The sequence below is a fragment of the Salvelinus fontinalis genome, chromosome 8, assembly GCF_029448725.1.
Source record: "Salvelinus fontinalis isolate EN_2023a chromosome 8, ASM2944872v1, whole genome shotgun sequence".
Lineage (NCBI taxonomy): Eukaryota > Metazoa > Chordata > Actinopteri > Salmoniformes > Salmonidae > Salvelinus > Salvelinus fontinalis.
In genome coordinates, this window is record NC_074672.1 from 29,775,138 (window position 1) to 29,796,659 (window position 21,522).

General features: G+C 42.7%; 1 protein-coding gene across 3 annotated transcripts in view; it reads left to right on the forward strand.

The window, feature by feature from the left end:
• The window catches only part of LOC129861062 (solute carrier family 12 member 5-like), a 135,696-nt gene that overhangs the window by 90,394 nt on the left and 23,780 nt on the right, over nucleotides 1-21,522 (forward strand). For all 3 annotated transcript variants that reach the window (XM_055932130.1, XM_055932128.1, XM_055932129.1), the window contains exons 6-15: nucleotides 806-936; nucleotides 1,664-1,911; nucleotides 2,412-2,623; nucleotides 2,767-2,934; nucleotides 3,829-3,927; nucleotides 6,345-6,402; nucleotides 6,673-6,847; nucleotides 12,283-12,401; nucleotides 12,517-12,615; nucleotides 12,995-13,114. In XM_055932130.1, coding sequence (XP_055788105.1) covers nucleotides 806-936; nucleotides 1,664-1,911; nucleotides 2,412-2,623; nucleotides 2,767-2,934; nucleotides 3,829-3,927; nucleotides 6,345-6,402; nucleotides 6,673-6,847; nucleotides 12,283-12,401; nucleotides 12,517-12,615; nucleotides 12,995-13,114 — 1,429 coding nt within the window. The remainder of the gene's footprint in view (nucleotides 1-805; nucleotides 937-1,663; nucleotides 1,912-2,411; nucleotides 2,624-2,766; nucleotides 2,935-3,828; nucleotides 3,928-6,344; nucleotides 6,403-6,672; nucleotides 6,848-12,282; nucleotides 12,402-12,516; nucleotides 12,616-12,994; nucleotides 13,115-21,522) is intronic.

Genomic DNA, 21,522 nt, shown 5'->3' on the forward strand with positions numbered 1-21,522 from the left:
TGGTCAGTGGTCTCATTTGTGTCTGGAAGTAGCTAGCAAGTTAGCTTGGGTGTTTTGCTGCTGTTGTAAGGTCAGAACGCTTAAATCAACCCTACTCCTCGGCCCGAGCGTCCAGTGTGCCCCCCGAGAGCAAAACGCTCTGAATTTACAAACGGCCAACCTGACAACGCTCTGAATTTACGAGCACATTGACAATGCTCTGAATTTACGAGCACACTCTGGCATTCCAGATTGAATTTAAGAACACACCCAAAGTCGTAAAATGTCTAACTAGTAATTTGTTATGCTAACTAGCAAGAGGTTGCATAGCAACAGCATCAACTTCCGGTAGACAGGTAAAGAGCTAGTACGCTCAACTGAAAGCATACTGTTCGTTTACAGTATACTAAAATTAACTAATAGTATATACTCATTATGTAGTATACAGTATGTTAGCATAGGTATTCGAACACAGCTTAGGTAATGCTAGCATGGCTAAATCAGAACCACACTGTATTAGCGCCGCTTCCACCACCTGCACAAAGTCAAAGTGTGAAACTATTCTATTCAGAAACCTAGAATCTATTTTGTACCTATCCATAAAACAATAGTAATGTAGAGAAAGTCTAGAACTGTATTCAAGCTCTCTCTAACATGCCTAAGCAATGTCTATGCAGCACTATCTTTTTGTTTACGAATTACTGCTTCTGCAGATTCAAGCCCCAATTCTTTAGACTTTTGTGCAGACCTGGGGTTCATCTTTGAAGACAATGTTGCAGAAATAGAGCCAAAGAGGAATGCCAATGGTTGTGTTTGTGTGTCTCAGCCGGAGGCTCCTACTACATGATCTCCCGTTCCCTGGGGCCTGAGTTTGGCGGAGCTGTCGGAATCTGCTTCTATTTGGGGACTACTTTTGCGGGTGCCATGTACATCCTTGGTGCCATCGAACTTCTGCTGGTAAGGATAGATGCTTGCTATTATTTTATTGTTTTGTTTACTATCTGTTTTGTATTCCTCTGTGCCTTTTCCAGCGTTTTATATTGGGGCGAGACCACAACATTGATTAATGCAAAGGGAAGATGTGCACTCACATGTCTGTGTTCTTCAGTGTAGATTGTAATGCAAGAGATGAGGATGCAGAAAGCTACCCACTAAATACAATCAATTGAAACCCATTATGTTGATATCTTTTCATTTTAGACAAATATGAAAAGTTGTTGCAATTCCTGAGGGTTTTTTCCTTAGAGACATAATATCTCAATTATCATGAATTTATCCAGCAAGCTGTCACACTCAGAGCTTTCTTTAGATCTGATGCTTTTTCAAAATAATTCTAAGTGCATTTCCTTTCATCTGCTGGTTCATTTGTTAGTGCCTTGTCTGTTCCATCATCCACCATCATAAAAACAATACAATTTTTATTATGTTTATCTGATGTCTCCAATGTTTGAGATAATGTCTGATCTCTCTTCTCACTCCCTTCCTCCTTTTTTCCTTCATCCTCCTTTTCTGACACTTGCTCCCATTCTCTCCCTCCATCCTCATACCTCCCTCTACCATTTTTCATTTTTAACACACCCTTTCTCTCCCTGCATCCTATTCTTACTCTCTCCTCTCTTCCTATCTCATTTTCTCTTCTCTTCCCTTCCCTCTCTCTCTCTCCCTCCATCTTTCCCTTCTCTAGATTTACATCCTTCCCCAGGCGGCCATTTTTAAGATGGAGGGTCTGGAAGGGGCTGATATGGAGGCAGCGATGCTGAACAACATGCGCGTGTACGGCACCATTGTGCTCAGTTTCATGGCCACGGTGGTGTTTGTGGGGGTCAAATATGTCAACAAGCTGGCTCTGGTCTTCTTGGCGTGCGTTATTCTGTCCATCCTGGCTGTTTACGCTGGGGTCATCAAGACGGCCTTTGAACCCCCTGTTTTCCCGTAAGTCTGACCTGACTGAGCCTTGTGCACTTTTCCGCTGTTGCTCACTTAAAGATTGAATCCACATTGGGGGAAACAGCGCCATTGTTTGCCCCAGCGCCATTGTTATTGTTTTGATTTTGTTGATGAAAACAGAGGAGAGGCGCATTCGTCAGCGTGGGAGAAAAAAAAATCGCTGCATATTCTGCTGTCCTACCATGCGTGGAATAATGTCCAGGGGGAATGGTGTTTGTTGTTTGCAGTCATTTCTTTGTTGTTGTATTATACCAAACAGACATGGGAGTTTGACCAATTAAGGTTTCCAACTTTAAAGTTGTTAGAGCTTTACAAAAAACTCTAAACAAATGTCATGATGACCCTGTCTCTGGTCATGTTAAATGTTTACTTAATTTACTCAGTTAAGTCATGACACTTGCATATTTCTGTTAATTTATGTAATGTTTTCCTAGCCTCTAAATAGACCGGTGGCTGATGATGTCTTGTCTGTCCTCCCCCTACAGTGTGTGTATCCTGGGGAACCGCACTCTGATCTCCAAGGGATTTGACGTGTGTGCCAAGGTCATTGAGAGGGACAACGGCACGGTCACCACCAAGCTATGGAAGATTTTCTGCGACTCGGAGTTCCTCAACGCTACCTGTGATGAGTATTTTGCCAACAACAATGTTTCTGAGATCCAGGGCATCCCAGGGGTCAGCAGTGGTATACTGGCTGGTAAGAAGTGCCCCATTCAGAACGTATTGTAAGCTAATGTAGTCTGTAATAGAGAGACATACTGGTACTCCACAAGAGGTATGTAATTATTATGATGTTTGTGCATCTCTCTCTCTGTCTCTGTCTCTGTCTCACTCTCACAGAGAACCTGTTTGGTTACTACCTGGAGAAGGGAAACTTCTTGGAGAAGCGGGGAATCTCAGCCATGCAGGACCCTGACGCTCCAATCACCAACTCCAACCGTTACGTCCTGGCTGACATCACCAGCTTCTTCACCCTGCTCGTGGGGATCTATTTCCCCTCTGTCACAGGTCATTCAATGCTGGGGTCACAGGTCAATCACTGGGTCAACAGTCAGGGGTCACTGCTGGGGACGGACTAGGCCAATCATATACCAAAAGGACAGTATGGGTACAGGCTTTTGTTTCAGCCAAGCACAAACCTGATTAATCTAATCACCTATATTAAGTTATTATAATTATAATTAAATTAACATTTTACCTTATGATTTCAAAGTAAATGCTACATTCAAAAAAGCACTGCTTGTATACTTTGACTAATAATTTGCTTATACAAGGGCACCTAACAGCAGTATTGGATTTCTCACATGAGAAACATAATTCCTATTGTTATATCCACTTTATGGTAACCTGGGAGTCTCTCCACAGTCCCAAATGCAGAGAGAGAGACAGAGAAATACTTTCCAGAACTGATGACACTAGAGGAGCTGAATGAGGTGAAATTAGATCAAGTGGAATTTCTGCCAAAAACCACATCAGCAGAAAGTCTGGGGAATACATGAGTCACGTTCCCACTATCATCCCAGTTTCATAACCACTGAATAAAATGTCCATTGTTTACAAGCATTTGCTCTGTGACATTCGTATTATCATGTTTTGTGAGAGCTGCTGCTGGTGATGTAAAATGGTTTGTTGAACACTGCACCAGTTAAAAACAACAACAACAAAAAACACAGTTGCTATTACAAGTAAAGAATTAAGATTTTTTTTTTTGTTGGGCCTCCACTTTATCACTTTCAGAAAGCACTCCCTAGCTAGCACAGTAAAAATAAATAAGTAAAAAACATGTGTGAAACATAGGACAAGCCATTACACATCAAGTGTGAAGGATGGGAATTGATCCTGTTTCTCCCCCTCCCCCCCACCCCTCTTCTGTCTCTCCTCTTCTGTCCCTCTGCCTCCCAGGTATCATGGCTGGCTCGAACCGCTCTGGAGACCTGCGCGATGCCCAGAAGTCCATCCCCATAGGCACCATAGCAGCCATTACCACTACTTCTATAGTCTGTATCCTTTACTACAGTAAATACTGCCAGTCTTACTGGAGCAGTCCATGCATTTTTAACCTTCTCAGGGACTACTGACGAAAATACGCTGGAATGTTACATATAATATATGTGACGTTTGAATAGACAATATGAAGCATTTGATTCTTCATTTAGTTTTAGGTTTTGTAAATGCTTAGCGTTTTTTGGGAGACAGTTTGTACTAAAGCCTGTAGGTAAAGTGTATTTGTATTTATTAAGGATCTCTTTTAGCTGTTGCCAAGGCAGCAGATACTATTCCTGGGGTCCAGCAACATTACGGCAGTTATATGCAATTAAAAATAAATTTCATAACACTTTTCACAATGCATTAAGTGTGCCCTCAGGTCACTACTCCACTACCACATATCTACAATACAAAATCCATTGTGTGTAGATTGTGTGTGTTAGCATGTGTATGTGTATGTGTATGCTTGTGTCTGTGCCTGTGTGTGTGTCTCTTCACAGTCCCCACTGTTCCAAAAGTGTATTTTTTTATATCTGATTCTACTGCTTGGATCAGTTACCTGATGTGGAATAGAGTACCATGTAGTCATGGCTCTATGTAGTACTGTGATAGCCTCCTATAGTCTTTCCTGGACTCTGGGATTTTGAAGAGACCTCTTGTGGCATGTCTTGTGGGGTATGCATGGGTGTCTGAGCTGTGTGCCAGTAGTTTAGACAGACAGCTCGGTGTATTCAGCATGGCAATACTTCTTACAAAAAAAAGTAGTGATGAAGTTAACCTCTCCTCTACTTTGAGCCATGAGAGATTGACATTCATATTATTAATGTTAGCTCTCTGTGTACATTTAAAGGCCAGCCGTACTGCCCTGTTCTGGGCCAATTGTAATTTTCCTAAATTCTTCTTTGTGGCACCTGACCACACGACTGGACAGTAGTCCAGGTGCGACAAAACTAGGGCCTTGTTAATAGTGTTGTTAAGAAGGCAGAGCAGCGCTTTATCATGGACATACTTCTCCCCATCTTAGCTAATGTTGCATCAACATTTTTTGACTATGACAGTTTAAAATCCAGGGTTCTTCAAGCAGTTTAGTCACCTCAACTTGCTTAATTTCCACATTATTCATTATAAGATTTATTTGAGGTTTAGGGTTTAGTGAATGATTTGTCCCAAATACAATACTTGTTGATTTTGAAATATTTAGGACCAACTTATTTCTTGCCACCTATTCTGAAACTGACTGCAGCTCTTTGTTAAGTGTTGCAGTAATTTCACTCGCTGTAGTAGCTGACATGTATAGCATTGATTCATCCGCATACAAAGGACACACTGGCTTTACTCAAAGCAAGTTGCATGTCATTAGTAAAAATTGAAAAAAGTAAGGGGCCTAGAAAGCTGCCCTGGGGAATTCCTGATTATAACTGGATAATGTTGGAGAGGCTTCCATTAAAGAACACCCTCTGTGTTCTGTTGGACAAGTAACTCTTTATCCACAATTTAGCAGGGAGTGTAAAGCCATATCACATACGTATTTACAGCAGCAGACTATGATCAATAATGTCAAAAGCCGCATTGAAGTCTAACAAAATAGCTCCCACAATCTTTTTATCATCAATTTCTCTCAGCCAATCATCAGTCATTTGTGTATGTGCCCCTGCATGTTGAATGTCTTTCCCTATAAGCGTGCTAAAAGTCTGTCTGGTCAAACACATTTCTTCCCAAAAGTTTACTTAGATTGTAGGCTTAGATTGAAGATATATCAAATGGGAGTGGCAATATCGTCCACTATCATCCTCAGTCATTTTCCATCCAAGTTGTCAGACCCAGGTGGCTTGTCATTATTAATAGACAACAACAATAAAAAATCTTGTCTTCCAAATTACAATTCTTGTCTTTCATAATTTTGTCAGTTATACATGGATGTATAGTGTCGGCGTTTATTGCTGGCATGTCATGCCTAAGTTTCCTAATCTTGACAATTATAAAATCATTAAAATAGTTGGCAATATCACTGGGTTTTATGATGAAGGAGCCATCTGATTCAATAATGATGGAGCTGAGTTTACCTTTTTGCCCAGAATTTCATTTAAGGTGCTCGAAAGCTTTTTACTATCGTTCTTCATATAATTTTTTTCATAGTATATTTTCTTGTTTTTTTAACTCAGTTTATTCACATGATTTCTCGATTTGCAGTATGTTTTTGTGCAGACACACTTATTTGCCATTCCTTTTGCCTCATCCCTCTCAACGATACAATTTTTCCATTCCTTATCAATCCACAGGGATGTAACAGTTGTTACAGACGTTTTCTTAACAGGTGCATGCTTATTAGTAACTGGAATAAGCAATTTCATAAATGGGTCAAGTGCAGCGTATTGTTGCTCTTCATTGTGTAATGTGTGTATTGTGAGGTGTTCCTTCACTGCTCCTCCCAGACATGTCTGCCGTGGTCCTGTTTGGGGCCTGCATTGAAGGGGTGGTCCTGAGGGACAAGTGAGTTATTTGTATTCCACTCTACATCCACTTCCTGTATTACTATAGCTAGCATCGTTGCCTCGTGAGTCTTGCCCATCTCAAAATCAATACTTTCCCACTAATTGTCCATATAATCAGATGCAACACATAGAATAACAAATAATACTTAAAGGACTTGATTGAGAATGTGTGCACTGAATTGATACTGCAATGGACAGTGGATGAGGCCAGCTGTTATGACAAAAACGAATTGAAAAAGTCAACTTAGATCTGTCTCTCTGACTTCAGGTTTGGTGAGGGGGTGGATGGTAACCTTGTAATTGGTACCCTGGCATGGCCTTCACCATGGGTGATCGTGATTGGCTCCTTCTTCTCGACCTGTGGGGCAGGGCTTCAGAGTTTGACTGGAGCGCCACGCCTCCTGCAGGCCATTTCCCGCGATAGCGTAATCCCTTTCCTTAAAGTGAGTAAACACACACACATACATACATATACACTAGCACTATTTACTTCGTGGAGTGGTCAATCAGCGGACATTGGTAATTTTCTGTAAAGATTATACTGCATACTATTTTTTTTATTATTTTTTTTTTTTATTTTTTTTATTTATTTTTTATTTTTTATTTTTTGGGGGGGGGTGGATCAGCTTAATATTGCGGAAAGAATGTTGCTTCCAATGTAATTGTCTGCATCATTTCCAATCCCCCATATTTTTTGGGGTAAATATATATATCCATTCACGTATGCATACATATACACATATATACATACACATACCTACATAGACATACATACTTTTTTTAAAGAGTATACCTTTATTATTATTCCCCGCAAACCCTACCACCGATCCCCCAATTGGAGTAAACTGATAAACATTTATGTTTTTACCTTCAATTTATACATCTTATACACATTTTACAGACACAGTCTACTTTATAATAGTTCTCTCTTGTTTGTTCTTAGTCCTTCCTCTATTTCTGTTGTCCATCCAGTTTGATTTCCACTTGTAACTGTGCTATTTCACAATAGCTCCGCACCTATACACATTTCACAGATCCCGTATGCCCTACATTGTTTATCTTGTTATTAGTCCCACCCTTCAGCTCCACTCAACCTTTCCCATCTATCTTCCAACATCATCCATTTCGGATTTTTATTTGCCATATATTTTTCAACTGTGCTGTGATGCTTCACAAAAGATTTGAATCTTCCTATTCTCATAGCTTCCACGGATTGTAAATTAAAAATAAACATTTTTGCTAAAATAATTATTATATTATTGATTGATTGACTATGGCTTTTCAGATCCCCCAGTATTGCTATCTGTAGCGTTAGTTCTACGCAAATGTTGCAATTCTTCAACCATTCCTGGACCTGTGGCCAAAAACGAGCTACATGAGGACAATACCAAAATAAATGGTCTAATGACTCTGCCTCCTCACAGCAGAATCTACAGAGCTGGGAAGATTGTATCCCCCATATATATAACATTCTATTAGATGCAAGAATTTTGTACAATAATTTAAATTGAAAAATTCAAAGTTTTGAATCCGGCGTTGTTTTGCGTATCAATTCATAAACCATGTGCCATGGAATGGGTACATCAAATCTCTTCCCAACTATTTTGCAATTTATATGGCACAGCTGTAAGTTTTTTGGTCCTTAAATGAAATTGTTATATGTTTTTATTTATCACACTTTTCTTTAACCATTTATGTTCTTTAATATAAGGCCGACATACAAGTTCCTTACTTTTATCCCCTTCCACCTGCCTCTTCCATTTTTGTGGTAATGCTGCAATTAATTGGTTGTAACTTTGGGTAGAGCAGACATTTCCATATGTCTGTGTTAGCTGCATGTGTGACATTACTCCACCAGTCCTATTTATGATATCATTCACAAAAATTATACCTTTTTTAAACATTTCTTCGATAAATACAGTTTTTTTTATCAATTACTATATTTGAATTTAACCACAAGATTTGTTGTACTATTTGTTCCGTCCTTTCAGGTGGATTAAACTGAAATTGCAACCAACTTTCTAAGGCTTGTTTAAAAAAATAAAGATATTTTGGAGATTATTTCCTTTTCAAGCAACCGAAAGTGAGCAGGTGTAATCTGAATAAAGGGAAAAAGGCCCTTCTTGAACATAGGATGAGACATTCGTACCAATCTACTAGAGAACCAGTTTGGATTTAAGTATAACTTTTGTATGACTGATGCCTTTAGTGAGAGGTCTAATGCTTTAATATTTAATAATTTCTGCCCTCCGAATTCATATTCGTTTTATAAATAGGCCCTTTTAATTTTATCTGGCTTGCCGTTCCAAATAAAATTGAATATTTTTTGTTCATATACTTTAAAAAGCAGGTCACTAGGTGTAGGCAAAACCATAAGCAAATAGGTAAACTGTGATATGATTAATTAAAGAGTTAATCAGGGTGATTTTCCCACAAATAGACAGGTATTTTCCTTTCCATGGTAGCAAGATCTTATCTATTTTTGCTAACTTTCTATAAAAATTTATTGGAGTGAGATCATTTCTTTCTTTTGGGATTTGTATACCGAGTATGTCCACATCACCGTCAGACCATTTAATTGGTAAACTACATGGCAATGTAAAATGTGTATTTTTTAGTGATCCAATACGTAATATGGTACATTTATCATAATTTGGTTTTAATCCAGAGAGGATAGCAAATGTATCTAGATCCTCTAAGAGGCCGTGGAGAGATTCTAGTTGTGGTTTTAAAAGAAAACATGAATCATCAGCATACAATGACACCTTAGTTTTTAGGCACTGGATTTCTAATCCCTTAATATTAATGTTTGATCTAATTTTAACAGCTAACATTTCGATGGCAATATTAAATAGATATGCCGATAGTGGACAACCTTGTTTTACTCCTCTAGATAGTTTAAAACTTTCTGAGATGTAGCCATTATTTACTATTTTACACCTAGGGTTACTATACATAATTTTTACCCATTTTATAAGAGATTCCCCAAAATTGAAATATTCTAGGCATTTATATATAAACTCCAGTCGTACTTTATCAAAAGCCTTTTCAAAATCAGCTATGAAAACCAGGCCTGGTGTCCCCGATATTTCATAGTGTTCCATTGTTTCCAGTACTTGCCTTATATTATCTCTAATGTATCGTCCATGTAAAAAACCTGTCTTTTTATTCTATGCGCCAAGCATTTTGCTAGGATTTTTGCATCACAACACTGAAGTGTAAGAGGTCTCCAATTTTTTAAATGGACTGGATCTTTATATATACCACTTGGGTCCTGTTTCAGTAATAATGATATCACACCTTCTTTTTGTGTGTCTGATAATCTATCATTTATATAGGAGTGGTTAAAACAAGCTAATAATGGTCCTTTGAGTATATCAAAAAAATGTTTGTATACTTCCACTGGTATGCCATCCAGTCCTGGAGTTTTCCCATCCTTAAAGGCCCCAATTGCATCAAGTAGTTCCTCCTCTGTAATTAGGCCTTCACATGAGTCTTTCTGTACAGATGTTAATTTTACATTATTATTAGGGAAAAAATCCATACAATTAGTTTCAGTTAGTGGAGATGGAGGAGCCTGAAACGAAAATATATTCTTAAAGTACTTTACTTCCTCTTTCAAAATATAATTTGGTGAATCATGCGTGACTCCATCATTTGTAACAAGTTTTAATGCGGTTTTTTTTTGGTAGCATTTCTATATTGAAGATTGAAAAAGAATTTGGTGCATTTTTCCCCATATTCCATCCAGTTCGCTTTATTTTTGTAATATATTACACTGGATCTTTCTTGAATAAGTTCCTCCATTTCTTTTTGTTTTTCCTCTAACTTATTCTGTGCCTCTATGGTACCGTTTTTATTGTTATCTAACTGTACTGTTAGTCCTTCAATTTCCTTTGTTAATATGGACTCTTTTGATCGAAATTGCTTTTGTTTTATAGATGAGTACTGAATTGCATGGCCTCTAAAGGCACACTTAAAAGTGTCCCATACAATATGGGGATCTGCTGTACCTATGTTATGTCTAAAAAAGTCAGTTATAAATTCTTCTGTCCTAGTTCTAAACAATTTATCATCTAGTAGGCTTTGATTAAATTTCCAATATCCTCGCCCACGTGGAAATTCTGTAAGAGTAATATATATGCCAATTATGTGATGGTCCGACCGCATTCTGTCCCCTATCAAACACTTTTTAACTTTTGGTGCCAGAGAGAATGATATAAGAAAGTAGTCAAGGCGACTAGCTTGATTAAGCCTCCGCCATGTATATCTCACTAGGTCAGGGTATTTAAGTCTCCATATATCCACTAATTCCAATACATCCATGACATTCCTGATTTCCTTAATTGCCTGAGGGTGATAGTTTATAGTGTGATTTCCTTTCCGGTCCATAGAGGTATTTAAGACCGTATTAAAATCTCCCACTATAATAATAGAGTCTAGTGTTGCTTGTAGAGTTGATACATTCTTATATATATTGTCAAAGAAGCTTGGATCATCATTATTCGGACCGTATAGGTTAATAAGCCATATATGTTTATTGTCCAATAACATATTTAAAATAATCCATCTACCTTGAGGATCTGTTTGGACAAGTTGCACATTTGGATCAAAGTTATTATTAATTAAAACCATCACCCCTTTTGAATTTCTTTGCCCATGGGAGAAATATATTTTGCCCCCCCAGTTCTTTTTCCACAAAACTTCATCTAAAACTGTCGAATGGGTTTCCTGTAAACAGTAGATATTATAATCCTTCTCTTTTAGCCAGGTAAATACTGATCGTCTTTTCTTATTATCTGCTAAGCCATTACAATTGTAACTGGCTATACTTATTTCACCACTTACCATAATGAGACACACCTTTCAATTATTTTTATCAAAATATATGTTTGTAAACGTCCTATTAAAAAGTAACATAATGATTGAGTGTCTATATAGTTGTACCATGACATTTGCATCTCCACTAAGCAAACCTCCAATTGGTCCCCACTATTCCACCCGCCAAAAGCCCCCATCTCGAGTTGGGTTGTCATCCCAATGCCCGGCAGACCACCCCCGACCCCCCGCATCGCACAGCCCCGGACCGACTGGGATCCATCCTTCGAAAAGTGCACACAGCACCATCCACCGAACCGAAGCAGATCCATTGCCAAATGCATTTCCATCGCCCTCACCTCGATTTTTATTACATATTGCTGTGAATCATCCTCTATAGTCCCTAACATCTTTTACTTCTTCCTTCGCAACAGTTGTGGGATACACACATACACCCACACACATTCAGCCCTTACCCCCACACAACCATAAGCTCACCCTCTCAACAATTGCACCATCCCAGAGCCCAACTCAAGATGGGTCATGATTTACAAATGTACTTGCAGTTGCAGCTGCATGAGAAGGCCTGCAAGACCATACTATACTATACCATAGCATACTATTACCAGAACCACTGTTTCTACTCTTCTAATACCATCGAGACAATTTCTCTGTTTGTTCAGAGAAATGTAGATCCACTCTACTCAAATGGCTCTCAAGTGTGTCGGGGCTAGCAGTGATTACTAATTCATGGTCCTACTATAGTCCATGCTCAGGTTGAGTTGCTGTGACAGGAGCTGGCTGTCACCCCCACTGATTAAATGAGGAAAAGTTTCCCAGACTGAGCAGACATGTCTAACGTGTGATATAGGGACGATAGTGATTAATCATGCTGCAGCAAGGACCAGTGTGACCTGAATGAGAGGACGAGAGGGGCTGAAACTCTTGCAGTCCACTCAACTTAATACTACAATGTGCTGTGCTATAGGTTCAGGTGTGCGTGCATGCAGGTGTGGGTGTTAATAGTTCATTGTACCTCACTGTTGTGCTTTGTCTGTAGGTGTTTGGGCATGGCAAGGCCAACGGAGAGCCTACCTGGGCCCTACTCCTCACAGCCAGTATCTGTGAGATCGGCATCATCATCGCCTCTCTGGACGCTGTTGCCCCCATCCTCTCCATGTAAGACAACCACATGTCTAATATATACTCTGCTTCTCCTGAACACACCATGGAGATGGTTATGTCTTGGTAGCAAGTATAGCTGTTCTGAGTTCTTCTTTCTCTCTCTGTGTAGGTTCTTCTTGATGTGCTACATGTTTGTCAACCTGGCCTGTGCCCTGCAAACTCTGCTGAGAACCCCCAACTGGAGGCCTCGCTTCAAGTTCTACCACTGGTGAGTTAAACAACTCAACATAGCAGACATAACTCTAGATCTTAGCCATGGAATCATCCCCAAAGAGCACTGCTTAGCTAATATTCTCAGGTGTGAAACAGTCTATTATAGCATTTGTGTTTTGCACTGGATATCAAGCCAGACCAGGTAGGTTCCTGTTGGGAAGCTGTTATTTACCTGAGTAGTCTGCCAGAGACACTGTGGGAGCCTGGCTTGGCCTATAATGATCCTCTACTGGCTCGAACGTAACAGCAGCAGACAGAAAGAAAAGATATCCTGTCTCCAATCTGTGGCCATTATTATAATCAGTGAGTGGTTTGACTTTCGCAGCATCAAGCAACAGACTGAGGATATAACTTCCTGTCCCTCTCCCCAACAGGGCTCTCTCCTTCCTGGGCATGAGCTTGTGTCTGTCGCTCATGTTTATCTGTTCCTGGTACTACGCCATTGTTGCCATGGTGATTGCTACCTGCATTTACAAATACATTGAGTTCGCTGGGTGAGTGAGCTTCCAACCTTGGACTACAAAGCAAAGAAAAATCACAACTAAGAAATTATATATAACAGTAAAAATAAAGAAAAACCCTGGAATGAGTAAGTGTGTCCAAACTTTTGACTGGTACTGTATATATATTTTTATTTATTTAACCTTGAGATTAAACATCTATTCCACACGAGAGCCCTGTACACATTACAATGAAAACAGAATAAGAAAACATACTCATATATGTGTATAAAACAATATAATTTAGCACACAATAACAAAATAAACATATTTAATCAAATCAATCACATTCAACTACATAGAGGTCCTCAATCAATAATGTAAACTGCCTGAGTGACACCAGCACGTCTAACTGCAGTGAACTCTGCCGATTGTTCCACAAATTAGGGCAAAAGAACAAAACGCAGATTTTCCCAAATCTGTGGAAACTGAAGGGATCGCTAGTATTATTCTTTCCTGAGAACAGGTTTGGTAACTTATGATTCTTAACTTAATTAATGAAGTTACATATGAGGGGAGTTTCTGTAAGATTGCTTTGTAAATAAATCAAAGATAATGCAGCTCTCTTCTTACGGACAGAGAGGTCCATCCCACATTTTTCAATGATGAGTCCTAAAATTGTCCCCTGTGATGAAACGTATTGCGGAATGGTACAAAGGTTGCATGTAAACATGCATGTAAACAATATCACCAAAATCCAAAATATGGAGAAGCGTTGTTTGAACAATTTTTCTCCTGTTTTCAATACAGAGGCATGATTTATTTCGATATAAACAGACAATCTTGAATCTTAGCTTCTTAGACATATTTTCTATATGCTTTACGAAGGACAACTTGTCATCAATCCAGACACCCAGGTACATATTGAGAAACAAGGTCAATTTGGGCTCCATTTGTAGCGCAAATATGCAGGTCCTCAGTGTCAACATTTCATGACCTAGAGAACAGTATGAGCTTGGTTTTACTTGTATTTAACGCATCATGAAGGCGCCGGAGGGGATAGCTGCCGTCTTATCGGGTCTTAACCAACCATGCTATTTTTTATTTTTTTTTGCGTTGTTCGTAACTTGTTTTGTACATAATGTTGCTGCTACCATCTCTTATGACCAAAAAGAGCTTCTGGACATCAGAACTGCGATTACTCACCTCAGATCAGAGTTTTTCTTCAATGAGTCAGACGGGAGTGATATACTACAGACACTAGGCCCAGATCCCCGCAATTCGCTGAAGAAGGAAACGGATAATTTAGCGGAAAAATATCAGGGTGCCTTGTGAGGATCAGGCGACGAGTGGCTAATCTGCCTTTGCCTTCCATTCTGCTAGCTAAAGATCAATCGCTGGAAAATAAATGGGTCAAACTGAAAGCACGTATATCCTACCAACGGGACATTAAAAACTGTCATATTTTATGTTTAACCGAGTTGTGGCTGAACGACGACATTAAGAACATACAGCTGGTGGGTTATACACTCTATCGACAGGATAGAACAGCAGCCTCTGGTAAGACACGGGGCGGGGGCCTATGCATTTATGTAAAGCGCCATAAGCAAACAGGAAAACGCTCATCCAGAGGTGGCGCTCCTAGTGGCCGGGGACTTTAATGCAGGGATATTTAAATCAGTTTTACCTAATTTCTATCAGCATGTTAAATGTGCAACCAGAGGGGAAAAAATTCTAGACCACCTTTACTCAACACAGAGACGAGTACAAAGCTCTCCTTCGCCCTCCATTTGGCAAATCTAACCATAATTATATCCTCCTGATTCCTGCTTACAAGCAAAAATTAAAGCAGGAAGCACCAGTGACTCGGCCTATAAAAAAGTGGTCAGATGAAGCAGATGCTAAACTACAGGACTGTTTTTCTATCACAGACTGGAACATGTTCCGGGATTCTTCTGATGACATTGAGGAGTACACCACATCAGTCACTGGCTTTATCAATCGAGGACGTCATCCCCACAGCCATGGATTACAGGCAACATTTGCACTGAGCTAAAGGGTAGAGCTGCTGCTTTCAAGGAATGGGACTCTAACCCAGAAGCTTTTATCCCACTATGCCCTCAGATGAACCATCAAACAAGCAAAGCGTCAATACAGGACTAAGATCGAATCGCACTACACCGGCTCCGACGATCGTCGGATGTGGCAGGGCTTGCAAACTATTACAGATTACAAAGGGAAACACAGCCGAGAGCTTCCCAGTAACATGAGCCTACCAGACGAGCTAAATAACTTCTATGCTCACTTCAAGGCAAGTAACATTGAAACATGCATGAGAGTATAAGCTGTTTCCCTGATGACTGTGTGATCACGCTCTCCGCAGCCGATGTAAGTAAGACCTTAAAACGGGTCAATATTCACAAGGCCACAGGGCCAGGCGGATTACAAGGACGTGTACTCCGAGTATGCGCTGACCAACTGGCAAGGGTCTTCACTGACATTTTCAACTTCTCCCTGTCTGAGTCTGCAATACCAACATGTTTTAAGCAGACCACCATAGTCCCTGTGTCCAAGAACACTAAGGTAACCTTCCTAAATGACTACCGACCCGTAGCACTCACGTATGTAGCCATGAAGTGCTTTGAAAGGCTCACATCAACACCGTTATCCCAGAAACCCTAGACCCACTTCAATTTGCATACCACACAAACAGATCCACAGATGATGCAATCTTTATTGCACTCCACACTGCCCTTTCACACCTGGAAAAAGGCACACCTGTGTGAGAATGCTATTCATTGACTACAGCTCAGCATTCAAACACCATAGTGCCCTCAAAGCTCATCACTAAGCTAAGGACCCTGAGACTGAACACCTCCCTCTGCAACTGGATTCTGGACTTTCTGACGGGTGGTAAGGGTAGGTAAAAACACATCTGCCATGCTGATCCTCAACAAGGGGGCCCCTCAGCGGTGCGTGCTCAGTCCCCTCCTGTACACCCTGTTCACTCATGACTGCACGGCCAGGCACGACTCCAACACCATCATTAAGTTTGCTGATGACATAATAGTGGTAAGCTTGATTACCAACAATGATGAGACCGCCTATAGGGAGGAGGTCAGAGACCTGACCATGTGGTGCAAGGACAACAACCTCTCCCTCAACGTGATCAAGACAAAGGAGATTATTGTGGGCTACAGGAAAAGGAGGACCAGCATGCCCCCATTCTCATCGACGGGGCTGTAGTGGAACAGGTTAAGAACTTCAAGTTCCTTGGCGTCCACATCATCAAGAAACTAACATAGTCCATGCACACCAAGACAGTCGTGACAGTCGACAAAACCTATTCCCCCTCAGGAGACTAAAAAGATTTGGCATGGTTCCTCGGATCCTCAAAAGGTTTTACAGCTGCACTATCGAGAGCATCCTGACGGGTTGCATCACTGCCTGGTATGGCAACTGCTCGGCTTCCGACCGCAAGGCACTACAGAGGGTAGTGCATACGGCCCAGTACATCACCGGGACGAAGCTTCCTGCCATCCAGGACCTCTATACCAGGCAGTGTCAGAGGAAGGCCCTAAAAATTGTCAGGCTCCAGCCACTCTAATCATAGACCTATTTGCAGACCTGAGTTCTGTTGCTAAGATAATTCTGAAACCTTAAACGAGCTGTATATCCCAGGCCTGTTTTTGATAGCTTCTTCAGCAAAACAGAATGATCAACAGTGTCAAACGCCTTTGACAGGTCAATAGACCAAGTAGCACAGCTCTTTTTAGCACCCAAGGCATTGACAAGATCATTAACAACTATCATTGTTGCTGTGGTAGTATTATGCCCAGGACTAAACCCTGATTGGTTTATATTAAAAATATAATTATCAGGTAAAAAGGAATGAAGTTGTACATTAACCAAGGATTCAGGAATCTTCACTGAAGAAGGTCGTCTTGAAATGTTGCGATAGTTGTCAAGATCCTTTGTATCCCCACCCTTATGTAGTGGCAGTAAGTGCGGATTTCCATGGTTTTGGAATACTTCCTGATAACAATGTTAATTAAAATGTGGGCTACTGAGCCAGCAATAAAGGGAGCTGCACACTTAAGCAGACCAGGCTGCAAATGATCAGCCCCTGTGGATTTTTTTTGTCTAATGTTAGCAAACTAACCAGGACTACTTTATCGGTGAATTTCCCAAAAGAAAACTCCTGACCAGCATTTTCAGTTAGTATATTTTCACCAGCATCCAAACTATTATTTTCAAGAGCTGGCTTTGAAATACATTCAAATATATAGCCTGCAGAGATAAAATGGTGATTACATGCATTAATGATATCAATTTTGTCATTATAGGGCCAGAATCAAAATTAATTTATTGGGGGAGAGAAGAGGAGACACAACCCTTCAGTGACATAACAACTTTCCAAAATGTAGCTGGGTTCCCTGTACATTCACATAGTGTATGAACATAATAATCAGATTTAGCTTTTAAAACTATTTTTATACACACCGATTTCTCAATCGCCTGAAAGACTGCCAGTCTGTGAATCTAGCTTTGGCCCAGGCAGCATCTCTGTTGTGTCTTACTTCAAATAGCTCTGGACTGAACCAAGGGCAAGACCTATTTTTTAATTCTCCGTTTTTCAAAGGAAGCATGTTAATCTGCAATACAATTGAAAACATTTGAGAAGTGGTTCAGAGCCAACTCTGGGTCAGGTATAGATGTAATACAATCAAAGTCACCAAAATTAAGATCACAAAAGAAGGCCTGTTGATTAAAAAAAAAATGTATTCCTCTTGTTTGGTAAAACGAGGTTTGGATCTAGTCATCCGTATATCTTTGACATAAACAATGGGACAGTGGTCACTAATATCCAAAGAAAATACCCCACTCCCGACATATTTCTCTGGAGTATTTGTAAATATGACGTCAATCAAAGTTCATAGGGTCCTTTAAGTTTGGACGAGTAGGCTTTGTAATCAGCTGGCACAAATTTAGATTAGTACAAAAATCCTTTAACCAGTCAGTCAGCATCCTGCGTTCCACATGCAAGACTAAAATCTCCAGCGATCAACACCTCTGAGGTAGAAATGTTGCAATTAAATCAGTGAGTTCGTTTAGTACACACTTCTTGGTGGAGGGTGGACGATACGTTCCTATAACTGTTATTTTTTGGTTTAAACCCAACTAAAGACTTAAAGACTGGTGGTAGCCTTTAACTGTCACACCCTGGCCTTAGTATTCTTTGTTTTCTTTATTATTTTAGTTAGGTCAGGGTGTGACATGGGGAATGTTTGTGTTTTGTCTCATTTTGGGTGGTTATATGGAAAAGGGGGTGTTGGGTTTAGAGTATGGGTTTGTGTTGAGTGAGTGTTTCTAGGTATGTCTATGTTGAGTGAATGTTCTAGGTATGTCTATGGTTGCCTGAGTGGTTCTCAATTAGAGACAGATGTCTTTCATTTGTCTCTGATTGGGAGACATATTTTAGGCGGCCATAGGCATCAGGTTTTTGTCGGGTCATTGTCTAGGTCTGTGTCTGTGTCTAGGTTGCATGTTTGCATTTCGTTCGGTTCTAGCTTCACGGTCGTCTATTTTGTTGTTTTGCATCGTTCGTTTTCTCCTAAATAAAGAGAAGATGTATTTTTTACATGCTGCGCCTTGGTCCTCTCTCTCTCCCATGGTCGATCGTGACAGAATGACCCGACCACTCAGGACCAAGCAGCGTGAAAGGAGGGAGCCAGAGCCCGTTGTGCAGGCAGATACTGGAGGTGAGCAATGGGAAGGATACAGAGACTAAGGATTTATTGAGGAGTTTGGAGGAGAGTGAAAAGAGGGAGCTGCTGTGTTGGTGCGTGAGGCATGACATCCACCCGACAGAGCGTGTGCGCGATGTGATGTTACCTGAGTCAGCTCTTCATGCTCGTCCTGAGTTGCGTGCTAACCGTCTGGGAATGACAGTCCCACGAACCAGGCCTCCTGTGTGCATTCCTAGTCCTACACCTCCTGTAACACCTTCCCGCCCCAGCCCGGTACCACCAGTTCCGGCACCACGCCCCAGGATTCCAGGGTGTCTCCAGAGCCCTGTTCGCATTGTTGCTTCTCCCCGCACTCGCCCTGAGGTGCGTGTCCTCATCCCGGTACCACCTGTGCCGGTACCACGCACTAGGCCTATAGTGCGCTTTGAGAGCCCAGTGTGTCCTGTTGCTGCTCCCCGCACTAGCCCTGAGATGCGTGTCCCCAGCCCGGTACCACCAGTTCCGGCACCACGCACTAGGCCTAATGTGCGTATCCAGGGTCCAGTATGCCCTGTTCCTTCTCCCCGCACTAGCCTTCAGGTGCGTGTCCCCAGCCCGGTACCACCAGTTCCGGCACCACGCACCAGGCCTATAGTGCGCCTCAGCCGGCCAGAGCTGCCCGTCTACCCAGTGCCATCTGAGTCATCCGTCTACCCAGTGCCATCTGAGTCATCCGTCTACCCAGTGCCATCTGAGTCATCCGTCTACCCAGTGCCATCTGAGTCATCCGTCTACCCAGTGCCATCTGAGTCATCCGTCTACCCAGTGCCATCTGAGTCATCCGTCTACCCAGTGCCATCTGAGTCATCCGTCTACCCAGTGCCATCTGAGTCATCCGTCTACCCAGTGCCATCTGAGTCATCCGTCTACCCAGTGCCATCTGAGTCATCCGTCTACCCAGTGCCATCTGAGTCATCCGTCTACCCAGTGCCATCTGAGTCATCCGTCTACCCAGTGCCATCTGAGTCATCCGTCTACCCAGTGCCATCTGAGTCATCCGTCTACCCAGTGCCATCTGAGTCATCCGTCTACCCAGTGCCATCTGAGTCATCCGTCTACCCAGTGCCATCTGAGTCATCCGTCTACCCAGTGCCATCTGAGTCATCCGTCTACCCAGTGCCATCTGAGTCATCCGTCTACCCAGTGCCATCTGAGTCATCCGTCTACCCAGTGCCATCTGAGTCATCCGTCTACCCAGTGCCATCTGAGTCATCCGTCTACCCAGTGCCATCTGAGTCATCCGTCTACCCAGTGCCATCTGAGTCATCCGTCTACCCAGTGCCATCTGAGTCATCCGTCTACCCAGTGCCATCTGAGTCATCCGTCTACCCAGTGCCATCTGAGTCATCCGTCTACCCAGTGCCATCTGAGTCATCCGTCTACCCAGTGCCATCTGAGTCATCCGTCTACCCAGTGCCATCTGAGTCATCCGTCTACCCAGTGCCATCTGAGTCATCCGTCTACCCAGTGCCATCTGAGTCATCCGTCTACCCAGTGCCATCTGAGTCATCCGTCTACCCAGTGCCATCTGAGTCATCCGTCTACCCAGTGCCATCTGAGTCATCCGTCTACCCAGTGCCATCTGAGTCATCCGTCTACCCAGTGCCATCTGAGTCATCCGTCTACCCAGTGCCATCTGAGTCATCCGTCTACCCAGTGCCATCTGAGTCATCCGTCTACCCAGTGCCATCTGAGTCATCCGTCTACCCAGTGCCATCTGAGTCATCCGTCTACCCAGTGCCATCTGAGTCATCCGTCTACCCAGTGCCATCTGAGTCATCCGTCTACCCAGTGCCATCTGAGTCATCCGTCTACCCAGTGCCATCTGAGTCATCCGTCTACCCAGTGCCATCTGAGTCATCCGTCTACCCAGTGCCATCTGAGTCATCCGTCTACCCAGTGCCATCTGAGTCATCCGTCTACCCAGTGCCATCTGAGTCATCCGTCTACCCAGTGCCATCTAGCCATGACCAGCCGGAGCCGTCAGCCAGCCATGACCAGCCGGAGCCGTCAGCCAGCCATGACCAGCCGGAGCCGTCAGCCAGCCATGACCAGCCGGATCCGTCCCTCAGTCCGGAGCTGCCGTCCCTCAGTCCGGAGCTGCCGTCCCTCAGTCCGGAGCTGCCGTCCCTCAGTCCGGAGCTGCCGTCCCTCAGTCCGGAGCTGCCGTCCCTCAGTCCGGAGCTGCCGTCCCTCAGTCCGGAGCTGCCGTCCCTCAGTCCGGAGCTGCCGTCCCTCAGTCCGGAGCTGCCGTCCCTCAGTCCGGAGCTGCCGTCCCTCAGTCCGGAGCTGCCGTCCCTCAGTCCGGAGCTGCCGTCCCTCAGTCCGGAGCTGCCGTCCCTCAGTCCGGAGCTGCCGTCCCTCAGTCCGGAGCTGCCGTCCCTCAGTCCGGAGCTGCCGTCCCTCAGTCCGGAGCTGCCGTCCCTCAGTCCGGAGCTGCCGTCCCTCAGTCCGGAGCTGCCGTCCCTCAGTCCGGAGCTGCCGTCCCTCAGTCCGGAGCTGCCGTCCCTCAGTCCGGAGCTGCCGTCCCTCAGTCCGGAGCTGCCCCTTATCCTGGGGCTGCCCCTTATCCTGGGGCTGTCCCTTAGTCCGGTGCTGTCCCTTAGTCCGGTGCTGTCCCTTAGTCCGGTGCTGTCCCTTAGTCCGGTGCTGTCCCTTAATCCAGTGGGGTTA